At 35.4% G+C, this 22,900-nt stretch overlaps 2 protein-coding genes across 2 annotated transcripts; one reads left to right on the forward strand and one right to left on the reverse strand.

The window, feature by feature from the left end:
- The first annotated feature begins 7,091 nt into the window (after positions 1-7,091).
- LOC107870274 (UDP-glycosyltransferase 79B6) lies at positions 7,092-10,378 on the forward strand. Its single transcript, XM_016716742.2, has 2 exons — positions 7,092-7,701; positions 9,293-10,378. The coding sequence occupies exons 1-2, from the start codon at positions 7,185-7,187 to the stop codon at positions 10,162-10,164; spliced, it is 1,389 nt and encodes a 462-aa protein (XP_016572228.1). The 5' UTR covers positions 7,092-7,184; the 3' UTR covers positions 10,165-10,378.
- A 366-nt stretch (positions 10,379-10,744) lies between these two features.
- LOC107870275 (transcription initiation factor TFIID subunit 9) lies at positions 10,745-21,264 on the reverse strand. The gene is made up of 3 exons (XM_016716743.2): positions 21,047-21,264; positions 13,450-13,727; positions 10,745-11,252 (listed from the first exon to the last, which is right to left on the reverse strand). The coding sequence occupies exons 2-3, from the start codon at positions 13,708-13,710 to the stop codon at positions 10,959-10,961; spliced, it is 555 nt and encodes a 184-aa protein (XP_016572229.1). The 5' UTR covers positions 13,711-13,727; positions 21,047-21,264; the 3' UTR covers positions 10,745-10,958.
- Positions 21,265-22,900: the final 1,636 nt, after the last annotated feature.

The raw sequence follows: 22,900 nt of genomic DNA on the forward strand, positions 1-22,900 counted from the left end.
CACTTAAGCTAAAAGAATGCATGCAAAGTGTTTAATAATATGCCTAGGATGATAGAATTCATGTCCCATGATTTAATAGTGCTTAAATGTCAAGTCCATGCTCTATGCTTTAAGATTTCCCATGAATTCCATATGAGTGATATGCGTTGTTGTTGTGATATGGATTGACCATGCTATTGAAGCTATGCAAGTATATACATATTGTATGAATTTCCCTTCCATGTATAAGATGTTGAGAACTATGCTTAGTGTGAAATCCCCTACTCATGATATTGTAAATTATGGACTCTACTCTTACGATCAAGTCAGTCATGTGTGTCAGTTTTCTTCCATCGAGTCCTGGGGATACTTGTACCCAAAAAATATAGTTGTGTGCCTAGAGCCATGTCATGTTATCACGATAATCTCAGTCAAGCCATGATCTATAGAACTTAGTCGGTTATGTGACTCAGGAAACCTCAGAAATCTCATGATCTCAGTTAATTCTCAGATAGTAGTACTATTTCGTCAGTCAACGGAAGTCAGTTACTCAGTCTATGTACTGTCAGTTAAATCACGTTCAGTCTCTTTAGATGGGAGTAGAAGTTAGCACCGAGTGAACCCAAGAATAGAAACTTACCTTCCAGTTTAGGGTGTGATTCTTAGTAATCATCCTTATGTTCCAGAACTACGTAGCCAGCGTAGGTTGAGACATCTTAACCTGTCAAATTAGGGTTAATGAGGTGGCTTAATCTGTCAGTTTAGGATTCTCACCATTCTCATTTTGGGTACCTGCCAGCTAAGGGTCACTCACAGCTGTCCTTACCAGTGGCGCGGTATTGACACCCTTCCAGTCGGGGCATAGATTGGATCCCAACTTAGCTATATGCATTATTGGGGCATGTCGATCATAAAACTACCTCCCATAGTTTCAGTCTCAGTCTCAGCAAAAAAACTCAAATAGTTCTTCATATTTCAGTATTTCAGGGCTGTCAGATACAGTCAATTTAGTTACAACACGAAACTGAGGTAGTTCCATCAGATTCAGAACTGTCAGACACAGCCACCCATGTTATTATGATTCCAGTGTTATTCATATTAGATATCAGTAAACCATGTATTAGTGTACAGATCTAATTATCACGTATTCACGATTCCAGTTGCTATGTATGCATATTTGCACTCTTACGTTCATATCAGTCAGTCAGTTAGCATCGTTCATGTATGTAAACCCTTTTGCATTTAGCCTACCTCACTCGTATACTCAGTACTCCCAGTTGTACTGACGCATTTTTGTTATGGTGCTTTCTTTCACGTTACACCATAGGTTCACAAACACGAGCTCTAGATCAGCAGTAGCAGTAGCATTCCAATCGCAGATTTGCAGTAAGTCCTCATCCATTCGAGCAAGATATTATTTTATTTCATTTATTATTTCAGTTCAGTTTTGTTGGATGGAGTTAGTTGGAGACATATTCCTTCAACTCCTTATTCAGACAATATTCAGAGGCTTTCAAATTTAGTTCAGATTTGATTCAGATTTTAGTATTTTGGGTATTTGTTACCCTATACGGATGTTATGATTTGTCAGATATTTTATTCAGTTGAACCTTATGGCCCATTGTTCATGTTTTCCGCATTATTACGTCATCTATTGGAGTATACAGGTACAGATATCAATCATGGGTTAGCTTGTGGTCCCTCGGGATCATGGGCACCGTGTAGCGATCCGATTAGAAAATTGGGGTGTTACAACTGTGAAGATTTTTGGAGAAAAAAACTACCAACTTACCCTCTATCATCTACCCAACGGCTCAATATGCCAGTTATCTCCTTAATATACATTCTAATACATTTCCTTCTTTAGTTCATCATTATTCCATATTGAAAGAATATAAATTACTGAACTATCTTCTCTTTCAAACATATTCAGATATTTAGAGGACAAAACTGGCTTACATCAGGCATTCGAAGAATCAGAATGTTCTGGTAAAAACTTTTTCAAACTACTAAATTCATGTAGCAAATTATGGTACCAAAAGAATAAATGGATTTTTCATTATGAAATTGATAATTATCAAGTAATTTTCCATAATCATTAGCTAACATATAGAAGTTAAATCCATCAACAAAATTACGTCTGAATTGGCTTTCTTGATCAAGATAATTGTTTATGGTCTGTTGCAACTTGTAGTTCGGCTATTTCATGATACTGATCATAATCACAGGTCTTTTTCCAAATCCATTAGTGTCAATAACTCAGCTGTTGTTTTGTATGAGTTCCCATACTATCACTATCTCCCTAAAAAAACTTATCATCATTTTCCTACAGAAGTAACTATTCTACAAGCACAACTCAAATATTTGTGCCTAATTTTAAACTGCTTAAAATGTAGTTATCATTTCAGTACTTGGAAAAATAGCAACCTTTTATGTAATGAATGTCTTGAGCACAATGTATTTATTAAGAAGGCAATGTAACAAGCAGAAGTACGAGTATGGACTGTGTAACACTGGGTTTGTTGTTGTTGTTGTATCAATTCAATCACTGTTGTAATAGGTTAATCCTTGGTTTTATTCTTGTAATTGAAATATCCGATATTGCAGATATGGCTCCATAACCTCGGTTTTGGACTTCTTGTTTACACAGTTGAAAAGGTCTGTGATAATTCTCAAAAAAATCCTTCTTATAACAGGTAACTTGTCTCTATCATAGGCTTATCTGTAATCAGTTTATAAGAAAACTGCAAATTAGTGTATGTATTAAACATAGTGCATGCTCGTCGGATAAAAAACAAAGGAGAAATTATTATACGAGTAGCAAATTAGTATTTGTAGAGGACACACTGCATCATGGTCACTACATCGATAAGGCTGTGAAGAATAAAACTCTTAACGATCTCTGTGGACACTAAGCACCAAAAGTTCACTTTCAATGAATAAATTGGACAAATGGGATAAAAATGAAAACAAAATAGTAATAAAAGAGTTCATACTTTGTCGACTAAATTATGAAATAAGACTGAAAATTGTTGTTTCTCTATTTGCAATTCTTTATAACTTTATATCAATCTTTATGTAAAAAATACAGAGTTACTTTGTATGCTTAATAGGAATATAGTATTAACATTCTTTGAAACAAGTTGGCACACTTGTATAGAATCTACAATTCGCCATTAAGTAATATTAACACTTTGATCAGTTTACATCTTTTCCACTACACTTTTGATGTCATTGCTTTTCATTTTTAGTTAACACATTGTAATTGTTGCTGGTATTTTCATGAAATCCAGAGTTTATCATAACCTTCTAAGATATTAATGAATAAAAGAGTCCCAAGCCTTAACTTATAAAGAAATGAATCTACAAGATCATTTGGATTTCCTTTAAGAGGTTGCATGAGGTGTTTGTCTCTAACTCCATTGTAAAAACCTTGAAAGGATGTTTAGAAAAACATTCAACAGTCTTACCGTAGGAAAGCTCTATAATTTTTCTATAGTTAGGTCCAATCCATCAACAGGCTTTTCAACCTTTTGCACCTCCCCCAAATGGACAGGAGAAGAGATTAGACAGGAATTTACCACCTTCACTTGGGGAAATCTGGATAATAAATAAATAACTTAGCCTCTCCTCTTTGCTAAACCAAATATAAGGTAAAGAACCTATGACTAAGGAAGAAACTATTTGACTATGTTGCTTGGATTCAGCATCCACAATCGTGAACTTTTGGATCGCAAGGTATTTACTATTATTTTTTATTCTATCTGATATTGAGTTCCAGAATTATTGACCATTAGTTCTCCATCTGATATTGTCTTATTGACTTCTTCTTGTGATGAATAAGACCCCCCCCCCCCCTTTTCCTAATTTTTTGTGTTGTTTCATATATTACTTGAGAATTTTCAGGCTATGCTACTCTAAACACACAATTTTTTTAACAGAACTTGCTCAAGAAAAATAAAATAATAGATGAAAAAGTTGTTGAAACTGCCTTCACTGCAACTCAAGACGGCTTCCTTTCTCATGTGAGAAGGGCATTTGGTATTATGCCATTAATTGCGAAAAATGGGTACTGCTGTTTGGTTGCTATTATATGGAAAGGAACATTATATGTTGCTAACCTGGGGAATAACTGTAATAGGCGTATATTAAAGGTGATGTTGCAACACAACACCCAAAGAATAAGACGTTTAAGAAGTTCAATTCATAAAAGCCAGTCTTAGTTCTCCACCACTATCTTCAACAAAATGTTGTTTCTACAACCAATCAACAATGTACCACAGCTCTGGCACTATTTGTACCAACAAATGGTTATATGTAATATTTTCACAAGCTAACAACATAACAATGTAATCTTTGTTCCACATACTATGAAGCATAACTCTTTGTACCACATATTATGAAATGCACGGGCACGGGCACACTAGTATTAAATATAACATCTAATTGTATTATATTTTGGGAAAAGGACACTTTATAACATTTTTTTAAAAAGAAGTAGTCCAAGTTTGATATTTTTTTCAAAAAGTGGCCAGTCGGGTATACTATTTTCACTTTATAGTTGTTTCCTAATTTGGGTTATTTTGCCCATGTAGTTCAGATACAATCCATATACAATACTGCTACAGCTTTCAACTTGGGTCATTCGGCCTTTTTAAAAATATTTTAATTTTTTTTTTGCTATAAATTTTTTAACTAAAAAAATATTCTTTTTTTTTAATTGTTTAGAAATAATAATTAAATATAATTATATAAAAATGATATAATTTTTATATAGAATATGTATCTATATAAGATATATGTATAGAAATTGTATAGTTCTCTCAAATATGTATATGTATAAAATATATAGAAAGTGTATAAAACTTATATAATTATTGTATAAAATATGTAAAAAAAATGCATAATTATTGTATAAATTATGTATTGAAACTGTATAATTTTCGTATAGAATATTTATATGTATAATATATGTATAGAAACTGTATAGAAGGTGTGTGAGAAACGGTATAAAACAAGCCAACAAATTGAAATGGCAAGAAAGTGGAATTAAATTTCATGGCCATTTTCGTGAAAATAGTTTAAGTTGAAGTGTCGTTTCTATCATTTCCCCATTTATTATCGTCACCTAATGTCCACAACAACAAAAAAAAGGGTATGTCATCACATTAAATTGGTGGTTGCATGAAAAAAAAAAAGGCTTAAATCATCGATAGGATACTAAACTTGTTTCGAAATTCACTTAAACTCCCCAACTCAAGTTTATACCTATCACGCCCCTAATCCACCTGAAATTTGAACTATTTGAGTATTATCAATCAGCTAAAGGCATAAACTGTGTGCAACACACTTGTGATGATGTGGCAAAATAACGAATAAAATGATGACATTTGGCATTAATCCAAAAGTAGTTAAAAAATATTCCTTAAATATTTAAATTATAATTAAAAAATAATTATAACTTTTCTTTTTTAAACAAAAAAACAGCTCCCCCCTCCTCCCGCGGGTCTCTTCTTTATTTTGTACTCAAAGAACTCCGGCATAACTCCATTTTTTTCAGTAAAATTCTTCCTCTTCTACAATGACAAATGAGATGGAGAAGATAACTTAAAATGGATTGAGGAAATTCAAATAGCTTGTTGGTTTATGAAAATAGCATTTTGATTTTTGTTTTTGAATCAAATTTACAATTTATTGGTTTGTGGGAAAAAATGAATTTACATTTTTCCGGCAAGCTCCCATTTTTTCCAGTAAAGTCTCATTTTTTTTTTTTATATATATTTACACCTAAGTTTTTTGATAAACTTGATGGATTTACATTTTAATTAGAGTGACGATGTTTGTTTGGAGATGACCAGAAATGAATATGAAAGAATGTCGAAGAAGAATTAAGAACAAAATTGAACTAAGAACAAAAAAGTTTTAAATTGAATCCAAACATAAATTCAAAACTAAGAACAGAAGAAATTCAAAAAAAGAGAAAAAATAGAAAAAAAATGGAAGGAGAATTAAGTTTAAAAATAAAAAAGGGGAATGTAGAGGGGTGTGGGGTCGGATGGCTGAAGATGAAGGTTGAGTTTGTTTTTCTTTTCAAGAAAATAAATTTGTTTTACTTAGAATTTTTTGGGGCCCTCAATGTCACTTGTCATCTTGTTATGCGTGATTTGGCAAAAAAGCCATCTTTCACACGCTCATTTTGAGTGATTATCACGCGATATGTCATGTGGGCAAAAAATGTCTGTGTGGATCAAATTTTGAATGAGTTAGGGATTTGATAGGTACAAGCCTGAGTTAAAGGGTTTAAGTAAAACTTCGAGATAAGTTTAAGATCCTATCGATGACTTAAGCAAAAAAAAAAAAACTTTTATCATTAGTAGTAATAAATCTAATAATGTATTGCAACTCTCCCTTACAAAGAAATTCAACATAAAATACAATAAGATCTAAGTAACAATACAAACAAATATTATATTTAAACTAACAACACTATACAATACATAACAATCATCCAAATGAACTGTCAAATTGCCATTAAGATTTTTGATATCGATCCAAGAAAAGAAAAAGAAACAAAAAAGCCACTTGATACATTAAAAGGAAAAATTTTACGTCGGACTTCAGTATAAATACCGAATAAAGAAATCAATGCTGAATAAGTAAGATGAACATGAAATATGTATTGAAAAATGATTTAAAAAATAAGTAATTAAGTTAAGGATATAACATGAAAAAATGCTTATTTTTTTAATAAATTAAAAATAATAAATAAAATATATATTTTTTCTGAAACAAGATAAGTAAACGAAGGATATTATATTAAAATTATCTCAAAATTTTACTTATGTCACTCAACTCATGCATGTATCTATCAGAATCCTGATCCACCCATAATTTGAACCATTTGAGATAACATGCAAAACCTAGTTCAGACATTGCATTTATAAAAAAGAAAATCAAGCTCTTATAATTTTTTTTAGTTTTCCACCTGATATTCGGTACCCGCATTAAAGTCGTCGACTAATTCAGATCGCGCATTCCAGGACATATTCTAAAAATGTTGCTTTCAACAAAAAAATTTTTTATACCCAAAGCTCGAAGTCAAAACCTTTGGTTAAGAATGAATAGTGCTACCACCGCACCACAACCTAGTAGGTTCTTATAACTAACAACTCCATCATCAACCAAACCAAAATAAGGCCAAAAAAATGGCAAAGTCCATAGACTCAAAGCTCCATATAGTCATGTTCCCATGGCTAGCTTTTGGCCATATAATCCCATTTCTCAACCTCTCGAATTCACTAGCTAAAAAAGGTCACAAAATCACATTCTTATTACCCAAGAACACACAAATCCAACTTCCAAATCTTAATCAATATTCCAATCTCATCAACTTTCACAAACTCACAATCCCTCATGTACATGGACTTCCATATGGAGCTGAAACAACAGCTGATGTTCCAACATCTTTGGAAAGTTTACTAGCAATAGCTATGGATGAGTTGTATGATGAAATTAAATGTTTTCTTGAAAATCTAAGACCCCATTTTGTTTTCTTTGATTTTGCTTATTGGATTACTGATATAGCATTAGAAATTGGAGGTATCAAGACTTTGTGTTATAAAGTTGTTTGTCCCGCTACAACTGCTATTTCTTTGATTAGATCACCTGATAAGAGTACTTTTATGCAATCAACTGCAGCTGAAAAAGTTAAGCCACCACCAGGTTACCTTTCTGCAACCCCCTCCCCTCCCCTTTTTTAAGTTTCCAAATAGCTATAGTTTATAGAGTGAATGGCTTTTATGTTTTCTGTTTATTTGTTGGTTATGCTGTTATCTGTCCTGCGTCAGGGGTCTATCAAAAACTACCTCTCTATTTCATCTAAGGTAGTGGTACGGACTGTGTATGTTGTTGTTGTATATAGAGTGAACGGCAAAAACACACCTAATATATTCCTGTTTTTTGAGTTTGATACCTGAAGTATCATGTGTACGAGTTGCCACCGTTTATGTAGGAAAAGTGAACAACGTATAAGTGAAATATGTTGTGATAAATAGAAGGTGGTAGGTGAGTGTTCAGGTGGGAAACTCGCATACCTTGTTATTCAGGTATGAAACTCGAAAAAACCAGGATACTTTAGGTGCATTTTTGAATATTGACTCTAGTATATGTGCACTTTGTGAAGGATCAAAAACACACTTGGAAGTATCTTGATTTTTTGAGTTTTATGTCTAAACTATCAGTTGCACGAGTTTCCTACTCAAACTATCACCAAATGTTTACCGAAACACCTCTTAACTATAATTTGTTCCATTTTACTTCCTAAATATCACAATCGTTGAAGTGAGATAGGGGAACAACAGATAGTTAAGGTGTGTTTTGATAAACATTTGGTGATAGTTCGGGTAGGAAAAGTGAACACATGATAATTCAGATAGGGAACTCGAAAAATCAGAACCTCAAAGTGTGTTTTCCATCCTTCACTCTTTTTAGTCTGTCCTTTAAAAGAGACTACTTTTATTCTATGCTTAATGAGATGATTAATAGCCCTTCAAATATCTGAGGATTATTTTATCTAAATGTTTTAGAAGTCTTTTCTTTTTGTTAAATTTGTTGCCCTATATACCACAATACATCACATAAAAAGTAATGATAAAACATTACAGGAGTGAGTGATAGTACTTGCACTTGATAATACAGATCCATTACAAGCTGATGTTTCTTAATAAATGTAGTTCTCCATTTGTGTGCTTCGAGTCAGGGGCGGAGTAGTAAGAGTGAAGGAGTTCGAATAAATCCTCTTCGTTGAAAAATCATATTGTGCAAACAGGCAAAAATGAACCTTTATTGGGTATCTATAAATTGTTGAATCCCTTGTCATAGGAAGTTTTCTTAGTGTAATGGTAACGACCTAACAGGGATTCAAATGTTATTTTGGGTTGCAAGTTTGTATCTCAATTCTTAACTATGACGATTCTAGTAGTTTTTTTGAACCCCTCGTATAAATTCTTGAGCTGGGGGTCTATCGGAAACAACCTCTCTACTTCTTCGGAGGTAGTGGTTATGGACTGCATACATTTTACCCTCCCCAGACCCCACTATGTGGGAATACACTGGGTATGTTGTTGTTGTTGCTGTCGTATAAATTCTTGACTCCGCCACTGCTTCAGGCTTGTTAGAAACAAACAAAGAGGGAACTATCAAAATTGTTAACTTTACTTCTAATATTATGCATCATATTGTGCCATGCTTTGCTAGTTATTAATAAATCTGCATTTATGATCTCTAAAGATGTGGTCAATTGATGAATCTCCAGGTTACCCTTCTACTACTGTGGTGTTGCATGAACACGAAGCTAAGTTGTTATCCTTTCTATTTCAAGAATATGGCAAGGGGGTGACAATTTACGAGCGATTGAAGAAGGGAATGGCAATGTGCGATGCAATAGTTATGAAAACATGCCGCGAGATTGAAGGAACATTTGGCGACTACATAGAAACACAGTTTAAAAAGCCGGTCCTTTATACAGGACCTGTTCTTCCTGAGCCTGAAAAGGAGTCTTTAGAAGAACATGAACTATCGAATTGGCTAGAGAAATTCGAGCCAGGATCAGTAGTTTTCTGTGCATTTGGAAGCCAATTGATTCTTGAAAAAAAGCAGTTTCAGGAACTTGTTTTAGGCCTTGAATTGGCAAAGTTACCGTTTCTATTGGCTGTTAAGCCACCTGAAGGGACAAATTCAGTAGAAGAAGCCTTGCCGGAAGGGTTCAAAGAAAGGGTTCAAGAAAAGGGATTGATTCTTGATCGTTGGGTGCCACAATTGAAGATTTTAAGGCACAAATCAGTTGGTTGTTTTGTGAGTCACTGTGGGTATGGATCAATGTGGGAATCTTTAGCACTGTGCGATTGTCAACTAGTACTATTGCCAAGTACTAGTGAACAAACTTTAAATGCTAGGTTGATGGAACAAGAACTTAAGGTTGGTGTTGAAGTAGAGAAAGATGAAAATGGTTGGTTTTCAAAGGAGAATTTGTCCAAGGCTGTGAAATGTGTCATGGATAAAGATAGCCAAATTGGTTGTTTTGTGAAAGAGAATCATAGAAAATGGAAGGAAGTTCTTTCAAGTCCTGGCTTCAGGAGTAACTACATCGATAATTTTATTCAGAACTTGCATGAACTTCTTGAATAGAGCAGTGGTGGCTACCATTGAAGTCACGCGAGTTCAGATCGTGTATTTGTGTTAAGAAATCCATAATATGTATAAATAACGTATCATGAACCAGTTGTTGCCTTGTCCTAAAATTCGAATTCCATAAACTTAAAAACTTGCATTCACCTCAGATCTGATCTCTGCTAAATGTAAGGCAGATATTTGAACTCTTAGTAATACTCCATTTTCTGCATAGGTGTACAGCATTGCATTTGAATTATGGAAGTTAAGACTTCTATCCACACACACATATCGCTATGTATATCAATTTTTTTTATCGGTTTGATTTGGTATATCACAAAACCGTGGACACCCCTAAGCACAGATAGGTGGTCAGCCGTGGTGGTTGTCTTTTGGACCACTGTCGCATAACATTTATTTGATGTCATCACGTCAAGTGTGGCCATGAACAAAAATAACTCCCCTCGCCAAGTCTATAATGAAAGAACTTAAAAGTTGAAGTATAGTTCTCTTCCAGACTTCAGAAATCAAATAACAAAGAATAAAACATATCCCACAGAATGACCATTATCAGATGAATATGTTGGTAAACTACTGATAATGCTAAAAGAGATCATTTCACAGCTCAACTTTCTCCTAATTGTGTCAACAAATGCTGGAAGGAGGACCATTTAAACTACACACAATGTTACAAAAGGATCTTAAAATTTCATACTTCATGGTTAAACAACAATTATACAATGTGCTTGATTAAATACATAGGCAGCCGGTTACTAAGGCTCTTGTGACTAAAGCTGATCAAACACAAGACATCATCTTGGACGTTTAGCGCCAAGAGGAAAGGATACTCGCTGAGGAGTACCTTGAGGTACGTCTGTCTTTTCATGAGAAACACTTGGATTTTGGCTTGGGGTTGGGTTGGGATCAGCGCTTTCTTCGTCCTCCTCTGTTTCTTCTGGTTGGCTAGTTTGCCGCCTCTTCGTAATAGCTAGCTGATAGTTGGGGTTGATCAATGTATCCTGTTCAGGAGGGAGTGGTACCCCAGTTCCAGCGATTGATTTCGGCAATGGAATCTTGTTTCTGTTTCTAGCCAATTCCAGTAGGACCTGATAAGCAAGAGAATATTATAATTTCTGAAATGCACAAGAGTGAATTTGAGCAGGGAAGACAAGTGAGATTGCTGCAGTAGTATAAAGAGCACTTCCCTTCCAACCAAAAGATCGAAAGTTAAGTCACGAAGCACAGTCGGAAAGGAAATAACCTAGCCAATGGTTGTCAGCTACCATATCCGAAAGAGAAAAAACGCATACAAACGATGGGCAGTACTACCTAGATTTAGTTGGAGGTAGATGCTCAGTTGAACTCCATGAACTACCAAGTGCACGTTGGTTGATGATTAAATCAAATTTTCGATTCATCAAACAAGAGGTATCTACTTTGAGGCAGAAGGTGTCACATTGAGATGAAGCTAGTTATGTGTAATGGATCCATATTTACCGAAGAAAATATAGATGATTTCAAGTATTGCATTAAAAAAATAAAACAGAATAGGGAGGTTCCAGATTGCTAAAACTTTAGCTAAGAAGGCTCCCACTCATTATAATCTGCTAATCTTTTACTGGGTTGTCTAGCCCTATTACTGCAGCTTAATTTATATGCAGGCCCTGCTATAAATTTATATGAAAATAAAGATACAAGTTCTTCCATGCCCTGCTATCTGCGATTGCTTCTCTTTTATAGCTCAAGTCGTGTAGTCAATCAGGCTCCCACTCATCATAATCCGCTAATCTTTTACTGGGTTGTCTAGACTTATTGCTGCATCTTAATTTATATGCAGGCCCAAGCTAATCTTCATGCTCTTCCAAGCCCAACTCTTGAGTAGAGTTCACGATTATACTCCCGCCCTCAATAGAACCTTGCCTCAAGGTTCGAAGGAGGGAATTCGTACTCACAATTTTTCTCAGCTTCATTGTGCATGGTGAATACATCACCAGAATTAAATTCATGCCAAGGAAGTATCAAGGCACAATCTGCCACCATAGAAACATAATGCACTACTGAACCTTCAGTAATATAATTTCTTTCTTTGTAATTCTGTTGAACTTTTGCTCAATGCCCATGCTAATAACTTAAGAGTGCCTGAATCATTCTGGCAATAATCAAAACTTGCACCAATAATGGTCATTTCTTCTAGGAACGCAGCGACCACATTCCTTAGTTCTTCTCGTATCTCAAAAGCAACAGATGTAAGGCATATCTTCTTCTACTAATTTCATCATTGCATATACAGGGAAACAAATAATCTCCATAACTCTAACGGTACCTTCGCTCCAATTGTAATGGTAATGAAATAATGCTTTGTCTATCTAGTGTCTAAGCGATTTCGAAACAGTTTTGAGTATCCTAAGAGTACCCCTGTTCACATTTGTAGCAACTTGACTATAAACATAGCTAGTGATGCACCAAAATTAACCTGGCGAATTATACTATATCGCCCAAAGAAGACCCCAGCAAGTTATAAATGAACTTGTTAATACCTGAGATAGACCGTGCCACATTTACCAATCCAAGAAGAGAAACAATCTCATTGAGGATCATAATATAGTTTGTCAGATAAGAAATAGCATGTGCGGAGTCATCCAATTGTACAACTAAGTTGCCGAACATGATATTTGGAGGAACCTTCAACATTCCAGGGAATACTAAGTAAAGCAAGAGCAACATATCTGGATGAAGTAGATTGTTGTTAGACCAGTTCGAATCCATGGAGCACGAAGAGCCACTGGTAAGCAGTAGCCTTACATCCAGAACAGAAAATTGTTAAGAACTCCAATTCCCATAACCCATTCACACCCTAAAATTTTTCCTCCAGAACCTTTTCTCCATAAAGATGAAAATTTCTACACCACTATCCCAAAATTCAGCCTCCAATACCTCCTGTTCAACTTCTCAAAGCCATGGTAATAAACCACATATGATAGCACCAAACTATGACCTATTACTTCACTACCTTTTCATTGTTTTCAGTAATAATAAAAAATATAAAATTATGTCGAATGTCAACCAAAGTTCCGAAACATGTTACAAGGGAACAACATTTGACTCCAATCCAAAAATTTTACTTACATCAAATAATTCTTTAATTCAGAGAGACTCCATTTTACTTATCCTTCCTAGACAAGAGAACGGCTAAAGCTTATAAGTTTCACCACACACTTAAAAGGTCTCTAAGAAAGCTACGAATTCATTCTGAATAAAATGAATTACCAGCACATTAATGAAGGATCTAATAAGACTTAGTACCTCACGCGGCGGGGGTTGTGAGAAGCTGAAATTAACTTTCGACTGAATAGCAAGCTTGATATCATCAGAGTCAATGGAAGCCTTCCCTGCATGCTCTGAGTAGACTTGAGCATCCGTCAGTACATCAACAACATAGCGATACCACAGTTCCAAAAATTGATGCACAACTCGAGGCTCATAGTCTTCAACACCCATTGATTTAAGCAACGTTTTGACAATCTTTGCATCTCTTGGCAAGTCCTCTTCTCCACCTTCAGCCATTTCTTTCAAGGTTCAACCTACAAAGAGCCAAATTCACCATCAGCATCATTTCATACGTCAGTAGTGCCAATAAAGAGTTGCAGAAATAAGAGAGGAGATGTGACGCTGTATTGACCCTTCAGGTCATTTTCCATATTTATGCTTATCTTCACCGTTTGAGCTTCTCCATAGCTGCCCCAAGTCATTTATGACTTGCTGGGACTGAGGGTTCGGTTACCGGGCAGTTCGTTTGCTTTTTAGAGTCAATTCCCTGTTTAGAAGTCTTCGTTGGTTCCAAACGACCACCGATTAAAAACTTCAGCGAGCGAAACGATCTCGGATAAAAATTTTGACTGCGCCAGCATACCCGAAATATCAATTTTAGTCTAGGTAAACCTTTGGTTCGGGTCCCAATGCACCCAAGCTCATTTCGACCTATTAGTCGGAAAGTCATAAAATCGAAACTATATATGTGGGCCCCACTTTTTGCCTAAACGACCTTGTATGGAAGTTTTGATGATTCCAATGGATTTGAATTGTGGTTTACACTCAAATTTCACTACTGGATCATATATTTTGGGTCCCGGATGAGTTCCGAGGGTCAAAAACAAGTTTTTGACTTTGCTGTCACAGGGTACCGCGTCTGTTCGCCAAAGGGGTCTATAAATAGACCCAAGGTCGCGATTTTGGGGATTTTCTTTCACATTTGAGAACCTAAAACCCTAAATGGGTATAACTCAAAATTGAGTCTTGTGGATGTCTAGGGAGCTTGGTAAACATCTTTTATCATGATTATCATCCGGATTAAGGTAAGATTTCATTACTTTATTGGTGAATTTCATTGTTCTTGACCCAAAACCCCAATTTAGCTTAGGGCTTGATTTAGCCCCAAATTTCGTTCGTTTGCACCCATCAATTGAGGGTTATGCTTCCTTGGTGGTAGATGAGCATTGGATTGACCTCAAAAACGCGATTTTCGTATGTGGGACCCACTTGGGGTTTTCGGTGTCATTTTTAGACCCGAAGCACAATAGAGCAATATGGGTATCGTTAGACTCGTATTGATGAGTAGATTATATTTTTGATAGTGTGATTGCATTTTGGGGATTTTGAAGTGAAGACGCGCATGGTGGTGCTTGAAATGTGATTTTGCAGTTTAGCCTTGAGGTAGGCTTCTGTCTACTCTTCTTCATGGATGGTGTATGATATATATTGCGTATGAATGTGAATGTTAAGATTGATATTGGATAGAATGACTTAGTATTGATTATACATATAAGTTTGGGGATTAGATGGGGATTTTGACCCGTAGGTTGAATTACTTAATACCCTTGTAGAATCCTATTGCCTTCTCCCTAATTTGGGTAAATTTGTAGCATGGATATGATATAATGCAATGCACGGAATATGTTTTTAGCATTTGAAGCATGATTTGTATATTTAGCCGTATTGGGCTAGTGTGATAGTTTTGGAACCGTAAGTTTGATAGAGTTGACTTGAGTACCCTTGTTTCTAGTCGAAGTTACTATCTTAGGCGTTAATATGGCTTGCTTGACATCTAGAGAATGAACTAGATACCTTAGCCTAGTTTGGAGCATAGTATCCCTAATTATGGAAATTATGGATTAGAAGTGGGATCATTCGGCCCACTTAGGCCAAGATTTGTGTTAGCCCTTGCGGGCTTAGTTGCGGATAGTAGACCTAGTTGAGACTAATGAGCCTTATTTATGAGAATTACTTGGTGAATTAATAAATTGTGATGATTTTCGTCGGATTATAATTAGTGGCCCATAGAGATGCATTTTCCTCTTAATTATGATATTTTGCCTATAGAGATGCATTTTCCTCTTTATTATGATATTTGGCCCATAGAGATGCATTTTCCTTTTAATTATGATATTTTGCCCATAGAAATGCATTTTCCTCTTAATTATGATATTTTGCCCATAGAAATGCATTTTCCTCTTAATTATGATATTTTGCCCATAGAAATGCATTCTTCTCTTTATTATGATATTTGACCCATAGAGATGCATTTTCCTCTTAATTATGATATTTTGCCCATAGAGATGCATTTTCCTCTTAATTATGATATTTTGCCCATAGAGATGCATTTTCCTCTGAATTATGATATTTGGCCCATAGAGATGCATATTTACCTTAATTATGATATTTTGCCTATAGAGATGCATTTTCCTATTAGTTATGATATTTGGCCCATAGAAATGATTTTCCTCTTAGTTATCATTATTGAGCTTATAGAGACGATTTTCCTCTTGATCATGATGCATAATAACCTATAGATATGAGATGTCTAATAGAGGCGATATGCTTGTTGATATTATGCCTCCTAGATGTGAGATGCCTCCTATATGTGAGATGATTATAGATATGCTACGGTTTATAAATATGATTATTGATATGAGTTCCGGATATGTATATGGGCCTAAGGCCATATTATTGATATGATTATGATGTTGTGATTATTCCGGATAAATTAATAGGCCAAGGGCCGTGTTATGGTACTGATTAAATATCCAAGAAGTGTTTATCATTGTGAATGATGTGATTGCGATTTATGAATATGAATATGTATATGTTTGTATACACCTCTCCGGTATGGGACGGAGGAAGATGCGGTATGATACTTATTATTCCATTGATTGAATACTGGTGATGGCATGCATAGGTTTGGTACGTTCATGATTATTTATCATTATAAATGATGTGATTATAGCCGAAATATGAGCTTATGATTTTTCTTCTTGTTAGACAGTTAAGCTATGTGGAAACTAGTTGTCTATTAGCTAACTATTGCACTTGATGGCTAGGAAGCTAATGTATTAGTTAAGGAATCTTGCTTAGTTGGAACATGGTAGCTAATGATGGTCAGCTAATGATTGATGTCTTTTAATAAAAGATGGTTAGGCGACAAGTAGTAATGTGGTGTCTAGTATGATTAACAAAAATAGAATGAATAGTTGATAATAATGAATGGTAGATAAATGACGGTTTTGGTCTAATGATGAACCTAGACTAGATGTTAGATGTTGACTATTAAATGAATAGTGGTTAGTTGTTATCCCGTGAATAAGGATTATGTGAAGGATAATGTTTAGGCTAATAACTAGAGGTTATGTGATGACTAGCGAACTAGCGGTTTAATAATAATAAATCTTGGTTAGCTAATAACGAGCAATTGGGATGTATTGCTAAGATAGATATCTTTACGATTATGAGTATATCGGCTTGCATCTGTGCACCTATTATATGCCTATATTTATGTGTCGAGAGTTATGATGATACATTGATACCAGGAAAGGAAGGAGGATATTATGATGATATTGATACTCGGTTCGAGTCCGGAGGATACTATTGAGATGATATTGATACCGGGCAAGGCCGGAGGATATTATGATGATATTGATACTCGGTTCGAGTTCGGACGTTACTATTGAGATGATACTGATACCTGGCAAGGCCGGAGGATATTGTGATAATATTGATACCCGGTTCGAGTCCGGAGGATACTATTGAGATGATATTGAAACCCGGTGAGGCCGGAGGTTGATGACGATGATGATGGTCCTAATGAGGACAGTTATGATGCATTGTGATATTGATGGTATATTTTGCATTCATTCCTGCATGCGCATCGCCTATCACCAGTATGCACCTGTGTCTATCAGTCGGTATGGGACGGTTGCATAGATATGAGTGAAGAATATGTCTTGTTTTATTGTTTGTTGATTGAACCTTCCGAGTCTAGGGCGGTGGGGGTACGCATAGGCTCGGCTAGGTATTTGGTTGTCCGGAGTAGCCGGTTATTTACGATGTTATTGATATTGTTATTATCATGGTTATGATCATTATTATGGCTAGCTTATCACAGATTGGTCATGGATCCGGTATTGGGATTGAGGTATGTCTTCAACCTTTGCTATCTTATGATTACATTACGATGCACGATTATTCTATGTCTAGCCATATGGATTAGAAATCCTGAGTATGTTGGTATTGAATCCTGATAGTATTATAAGGAGGTCTTAAAATGAGAACATGACGATCTAGGTTATGTTTGAGATGACCTCCTGTTTATATGTATTATATATATATATAGCTATATGAAGTCATCGGATATCCCTTTCTTCGTTGTTCATATTGTATAGTCGTTCCTTCGCCTTGTATATTACAATATATCTTTCTTTTGCTCTTTATCTATTTATTGACCTGGGATATACGGTATAGCTTTGGCATAGATTGAATGTAGCTGGAATAAGATAGTTCACCTTGACACTTCCTTAGTCTTATTATGTTAGACTCTTGGACATGAATAGGATAGTTGTCCCTTGTTATTCTTATTGACTTATTACATGATCTATGGACTCTTGGTTGTAGTTTCCATTCTGTTTATATGTTGTATATATCTACTTTATCTTTGGAGCTCAGTTGACAGTTTCCTACTGAGTACCATTCGTTTGGTACTCATACTACACCTCTGCAGCCTGCAGATCATAGTACGAGTTATCGCCATTGATGTGCGCATCGTGTGGAGTAGCCCTGATTCGGAGACTTAGAGTGAGCTCTTGACGTTCGGAGTATTACTTATCTCTCTCGTATGTATTAGACTAGTCTCTAAGCTGTATTCAGAGGTAAGTTGAATAAGTAAATTTCTCCTTGATATATCACTTTTGTACTCTAATTATGTTTAGAAGCTCTTGTACTGATACCACCAGGTTTTGGGATTCATCTATGTATTGATCTTTATCTCATATATTCCGCATTCTTTTTCTTAGGTTATTAAGTACTCCGTTACTAGCCATTCCAGACTACAGGTTGGCTTGCCTACTGGTGGGTATGGTAGGCGCCATCATGACCTAAAAAGTTGGGTCGTGACAGATGCTTTACTAGATTGAAGTGGGTCAAAAGGATCTGCCTAATCGGTTCTTCACATAGTCACTAATGATATCTTTTATTGTTCAAAAAGCAAAATAACGAAAAGAAAAAACTGAATTATCTAGTGGTTAAGGTTAAGCTATCATCTTCCAAATAAACTAAAAGAGTATCTCTCCCTTGTTACCAGGAAATTAAAAACATAGTTAAAAAATATTCTGAAAAGCATTAGAGTGAACTAAAGCAGAGAGATATTCGTTAAACAGACAAGCTATTCTCCATATAAGCAAAAGAGTGATCCAGCATATTTAGAGGTATAAAGTATGAACACCATGAACAAGACAAAAAAAAAAAAATTAATTGGAAATATAAACTATACCCGAATTCCATCTATGTCTAATTGGAGGTCAAACAAACACTTGAACACAACTTAATACCAAAAAGTACATTAAACCTTGTAAGTTAGGTCCTCCTTTCACTTGAAGACGTGAGGTCATGGAACCCTAGTTCTTTTGTAATTATAAGATGGAGGAATATAGCAATGTTGGACACCCTTATATTTCAGAAATAAAATCACTGAGGGGAAGAGACAAGGAATGAAAAGCGGACACATGTTTTATTATTTTCTGCTTTCAGAAAAGGAAGCAGCGGAGTACGTATGCTTGGTGGAATAATTTATCAAAGACCTTGTGTCTGGGCTCCAACAAAATTTTGAACAAAGAATTCTAATTTCTAAATCAAACAATTTTTTCTTTCAACTCCTATTCATATTTTGACCAAAAGCACAAGTATTATAACAAGCATCCCGCACATAATATCTCACTCATTTCCCTTGCTAATTTTGAGAAGGCATTTCCCTTGCTAATTACACAGGAAAAGATCAATCTTTTCACCTTCTTACTACTCACTAATTTTAGGACCAAATAATAGCTTCCACTTTGCGAAGATATAGAAAATAAAACACCGCGATAAAGGTAACTATGACAAAAAATAAATAATCCAAGGGATTATATCAGCAAGCAAACGAACAAAGGTGCTACCTTCATTCAACGGCACCAATTCGATTATTGGAATGACAAAGTAAAATACTTTGTAATTTATGAGTTTCTCCCAATAGTGAGTTAATATTGTAAAACACACCTAAATCCTAGTTTTTCCGAGTATCACACCGGAACTGAGTTTCCTACCTAAACTATCGCCAACTATTTATCAAAACACACCTCAACTTTTCGAGTTTCGTACCTGAACTATCAAGTGTGTAAGTTTCTCTATCAAGTGTGTGAATTTACTACCTCAACTATCAACTGTTCATTTTTTCTACCAGAAATATCCTCAAATGGAACAATTGATTGTTGAAGAGTGTTTTGACAAATAGTCGATGATAATTCAGTTAGGACACTCACAAAAGTTTTTGAGTATTTTATGACAAGAGCAGCAATTAGTAATATAAATGAAGGTGTAAAATTTAACAATTAAAAAAAAGCTAGTGATATGAAAAACTGGATTTGAAGCTTCTGTATACCCTAGGCCAAACACAACACTCCAACAACACCTAGCTCCATCGACCATTCTTATGCAGAAAGTTACACTGTTTATATAACAACAACAACAACAACATACCCAGTGAAATTCTACAAAGTGACTGAGGAGGGTAAAGTGTATGCATCTTAAAACAATCTCGTCAAGGTAGAGAGACTGTTTTTGAAAGATCATCGCCTCAAGGGCAAAATATAAGGAAAAGTACAAAGAAGAAGGAATCTTTATAGTCTATACATGTTTAAAAGTTTTTCTTTTTTTTTAATAACCATGGTGTTACATCGGGCCAGCTTGCGCTCACCTCAACTAATTCCACAGGATACCTCCCACCTCCCACCTGCAACAGGTCAGTTAACTCTATCCACCTCGACTAATTCCACGAGATTCCTCGCACTTCCCACCAACATCAGGTACCAAGTAACCTATCCACCTCGACTAATTCCACAGTATACCTGCCACCTGCCACCTGCCACTAGCATCAGAGACTAGGTAACTCTATCCACCTTGACTAAATCCACGGGATACCTACCACCTATCCCCTCCCACCAGCAACAGGTACCAAATAACTGTGTGCACGCGATATTTGCTACCTCCCACCAGAAACAGATACTAAGTAACAACACTCTGTCCACCAAGGCTAGAACAGATAGAAAAAAATCATCTGGTGTTTGTCTCTGTTGGGAATTGAACCCGAGAACTTATGTTGCTCAACCCAACTTTATTGAGCCACTAGGTCACACATATATATCATAAATGTTAACTTCGACTTATTTGCGAGTTTATTTCTTCATATTTTACCCCTTTAATGAAAATCCTAGCTATGACACGTGCAACCCCCAAATTCATAATTACGTACTCTACCCATAAACAAATTAATTCGATATGAGATTAATTTTAGTGAATAAATAAAGGACATCGGAAAACTTACGTAGATTTTTTTCATCGGTGAAAAGATCGCCGGAGGGAGAAGGAGAGTCCACTGTGAAGCTTTGTGATAGAAAGAGAAAATAAATAAGCATAGGACATATACTAATCTCTCCAATTTTATATATTTTTTTAGAAAAAAAATGAAAACTTAAACATTAGCTTATGATTTTTATTTTTATTTTTTTAAAAAAGTAAGTATTTGATATTCCTAGTAAAATTTCATTGGATTTAATAGTTTTGGGGATATTCTTATTTATTTCATCCTATAGCATGTTGAGATCTAAATTAAAAAACAAATTCAAAAGTTGAAGTGTACGAATTTGAAATTTTAGCTCTTTGAAGTTATTGAAGGTTCTAAATTGGTAATTTGTCCAAATTAAATAAAAGTTCTTAGATTAATACAAAATTTATACAAATATTAGATACGATCAATGTGACCAGGAGGTCACGGGTTCAAGCCTTGGAAACAGCCTCTAGCAGAAATGCAAGGTAAGCTTGCGTACGATACACCCTTGTGGTGGGGCCCTTCCCCGAACACCGCACATGGCGATAGCTTTAGTGCACCAGACTGCCCTTTGATCAATTTGATAATCCATTAGATTCGACTAACTTGTCTCATAATTAATTCTACAAATTGTTGATTAGTACCACCATTTTTTATTATCTAATATAATTATGATGTTCGAGTCATTTTTTTTTGCATATCTATAGGTACCAAATAAAAAGCAACATTACTAGTAAATTCTTGCCGTTGCTATACATTACTAGTTATATACAACAATTGTTATTAATAAAAAGCAAACGGGCCAAAAATACAGTTACGTCTTTTGCTAAAAGGCATTCTTGCCGTTGGTCATCTTGCATATGTTCCACCCTTGGTTCAGGATTGTAGTACATTTGTGCTAGTACATTACATGAGGTACACAAAAGATAAAAAGAAAGTTCAATGTATTAAAATCAACTCTATATAACAATGTATCATGATATAAGTCATCGTAGAGCATCACTGATATTAAATAGTCATGCATGACATCAATAATGTCATTTAAAGTCCACAGCCCCCCAAGGTGGCGCCTGTCGATTTTCGCCCACATCTGCCATCGAGCCTGAGCCCACCCACCGAACCGTAGAGGATTTTTACAAACTTTCGACAACCTTCAAGTAGGTTGACTTATCTTTCTTCTAGACTATGCTTAGTTATGGTATTATTGTAGTATTGTGCTAGCCGGATGTCGAGGGTATATATGCAATATTTGTTATAATAGTTACCTTTTACCTAGTATATTGATTGGGGCAAAGCATGAACTTTTGACAAGGGAATTCAAAAAGGTAGGAACATGAAGTGAAATATCCACACCTAGCTCCTAAATGAATCAGTAAGCCAAATTACTTCAGCAATAATTGAGGTTTATTGCTCACGCCATGCGCAAGCTCTGGAAAAAGACCCCACCACAAGAATGTAGTACTGTACACAAAAGAAGATCAAAACAAATACAAACGAGTTTTGATTTTGTCTCTCGATTGTTCAATACGGTATCAGAGCCAAGCCCAACCTCTCCATTGACGGCTTCCCGGTCGCCAATGTACAAATACATTGCCTTAAACGAGCAATAAGCATTATAGAGTATTGCAATAATCAGCAACACAGCCTTCAAAGTACTAAAACCAGTTGAAAAAGGAGTCACAGCACCAGCTAACTTCTAATTGCAGAAGAAGTAGCATTCAACTCAGTAAATACTAATCCGCAACAAATGTTTACACCAATCTAATGAATACATGACACATATTTCACATACGCTCGTATGATCAAACTATAGTTAATTAATTAATACACACACTATCATAAGCCATTGGC

The sequence above is a fragment of the Capsicum annuum genome, chromosome 5, assembly GCF_002878395.1.
Source record: "Capsicum annuum cultivar UCD-10X-F1 chromosome 5, UCD10Xv1.1, whole genome shotgun sequence".
NCBI classification, from domain to species: Eukaryota; Viridiplantae; Streptophyta; class Magnoliopsida; order Solanales; family Solanaceae; genus Capsicum; species Capsicum annuum.

Excerpts from the sequence above, each read along its gene's own strand:
- LOC107870275 (XM_016716743.2), bottom strand. The coding sequence starts at position 13,710 with ATGGCTGAAGGTGGAGAAGAGGACTTGCCAAGAGATGCAAAGATTGTC. Across the intron at positions 11,253-13,449 it reads CACAACCCCCGCCGCGTGAG|GTCCTACTGGAATTGGCTAG; the intron begins GTACTAAGTCTT and ends CTTGCTTATCAG.
- LOC107870274 (XM_016716742.2), top strand. The coding sequence starts at position 7,185 with ATGGCAAAGTCCATAGACTCAAAGCTCCATATAGTCATGTTCCCATGG. Across the intron at positions 7,702-9,292 it reads AAAAGTTAAGCCACCACCAG|GTTACCCTTCTACTACTGTG; the intron begins GTTACCTTTCTG and ends ATGAATCTCCAG.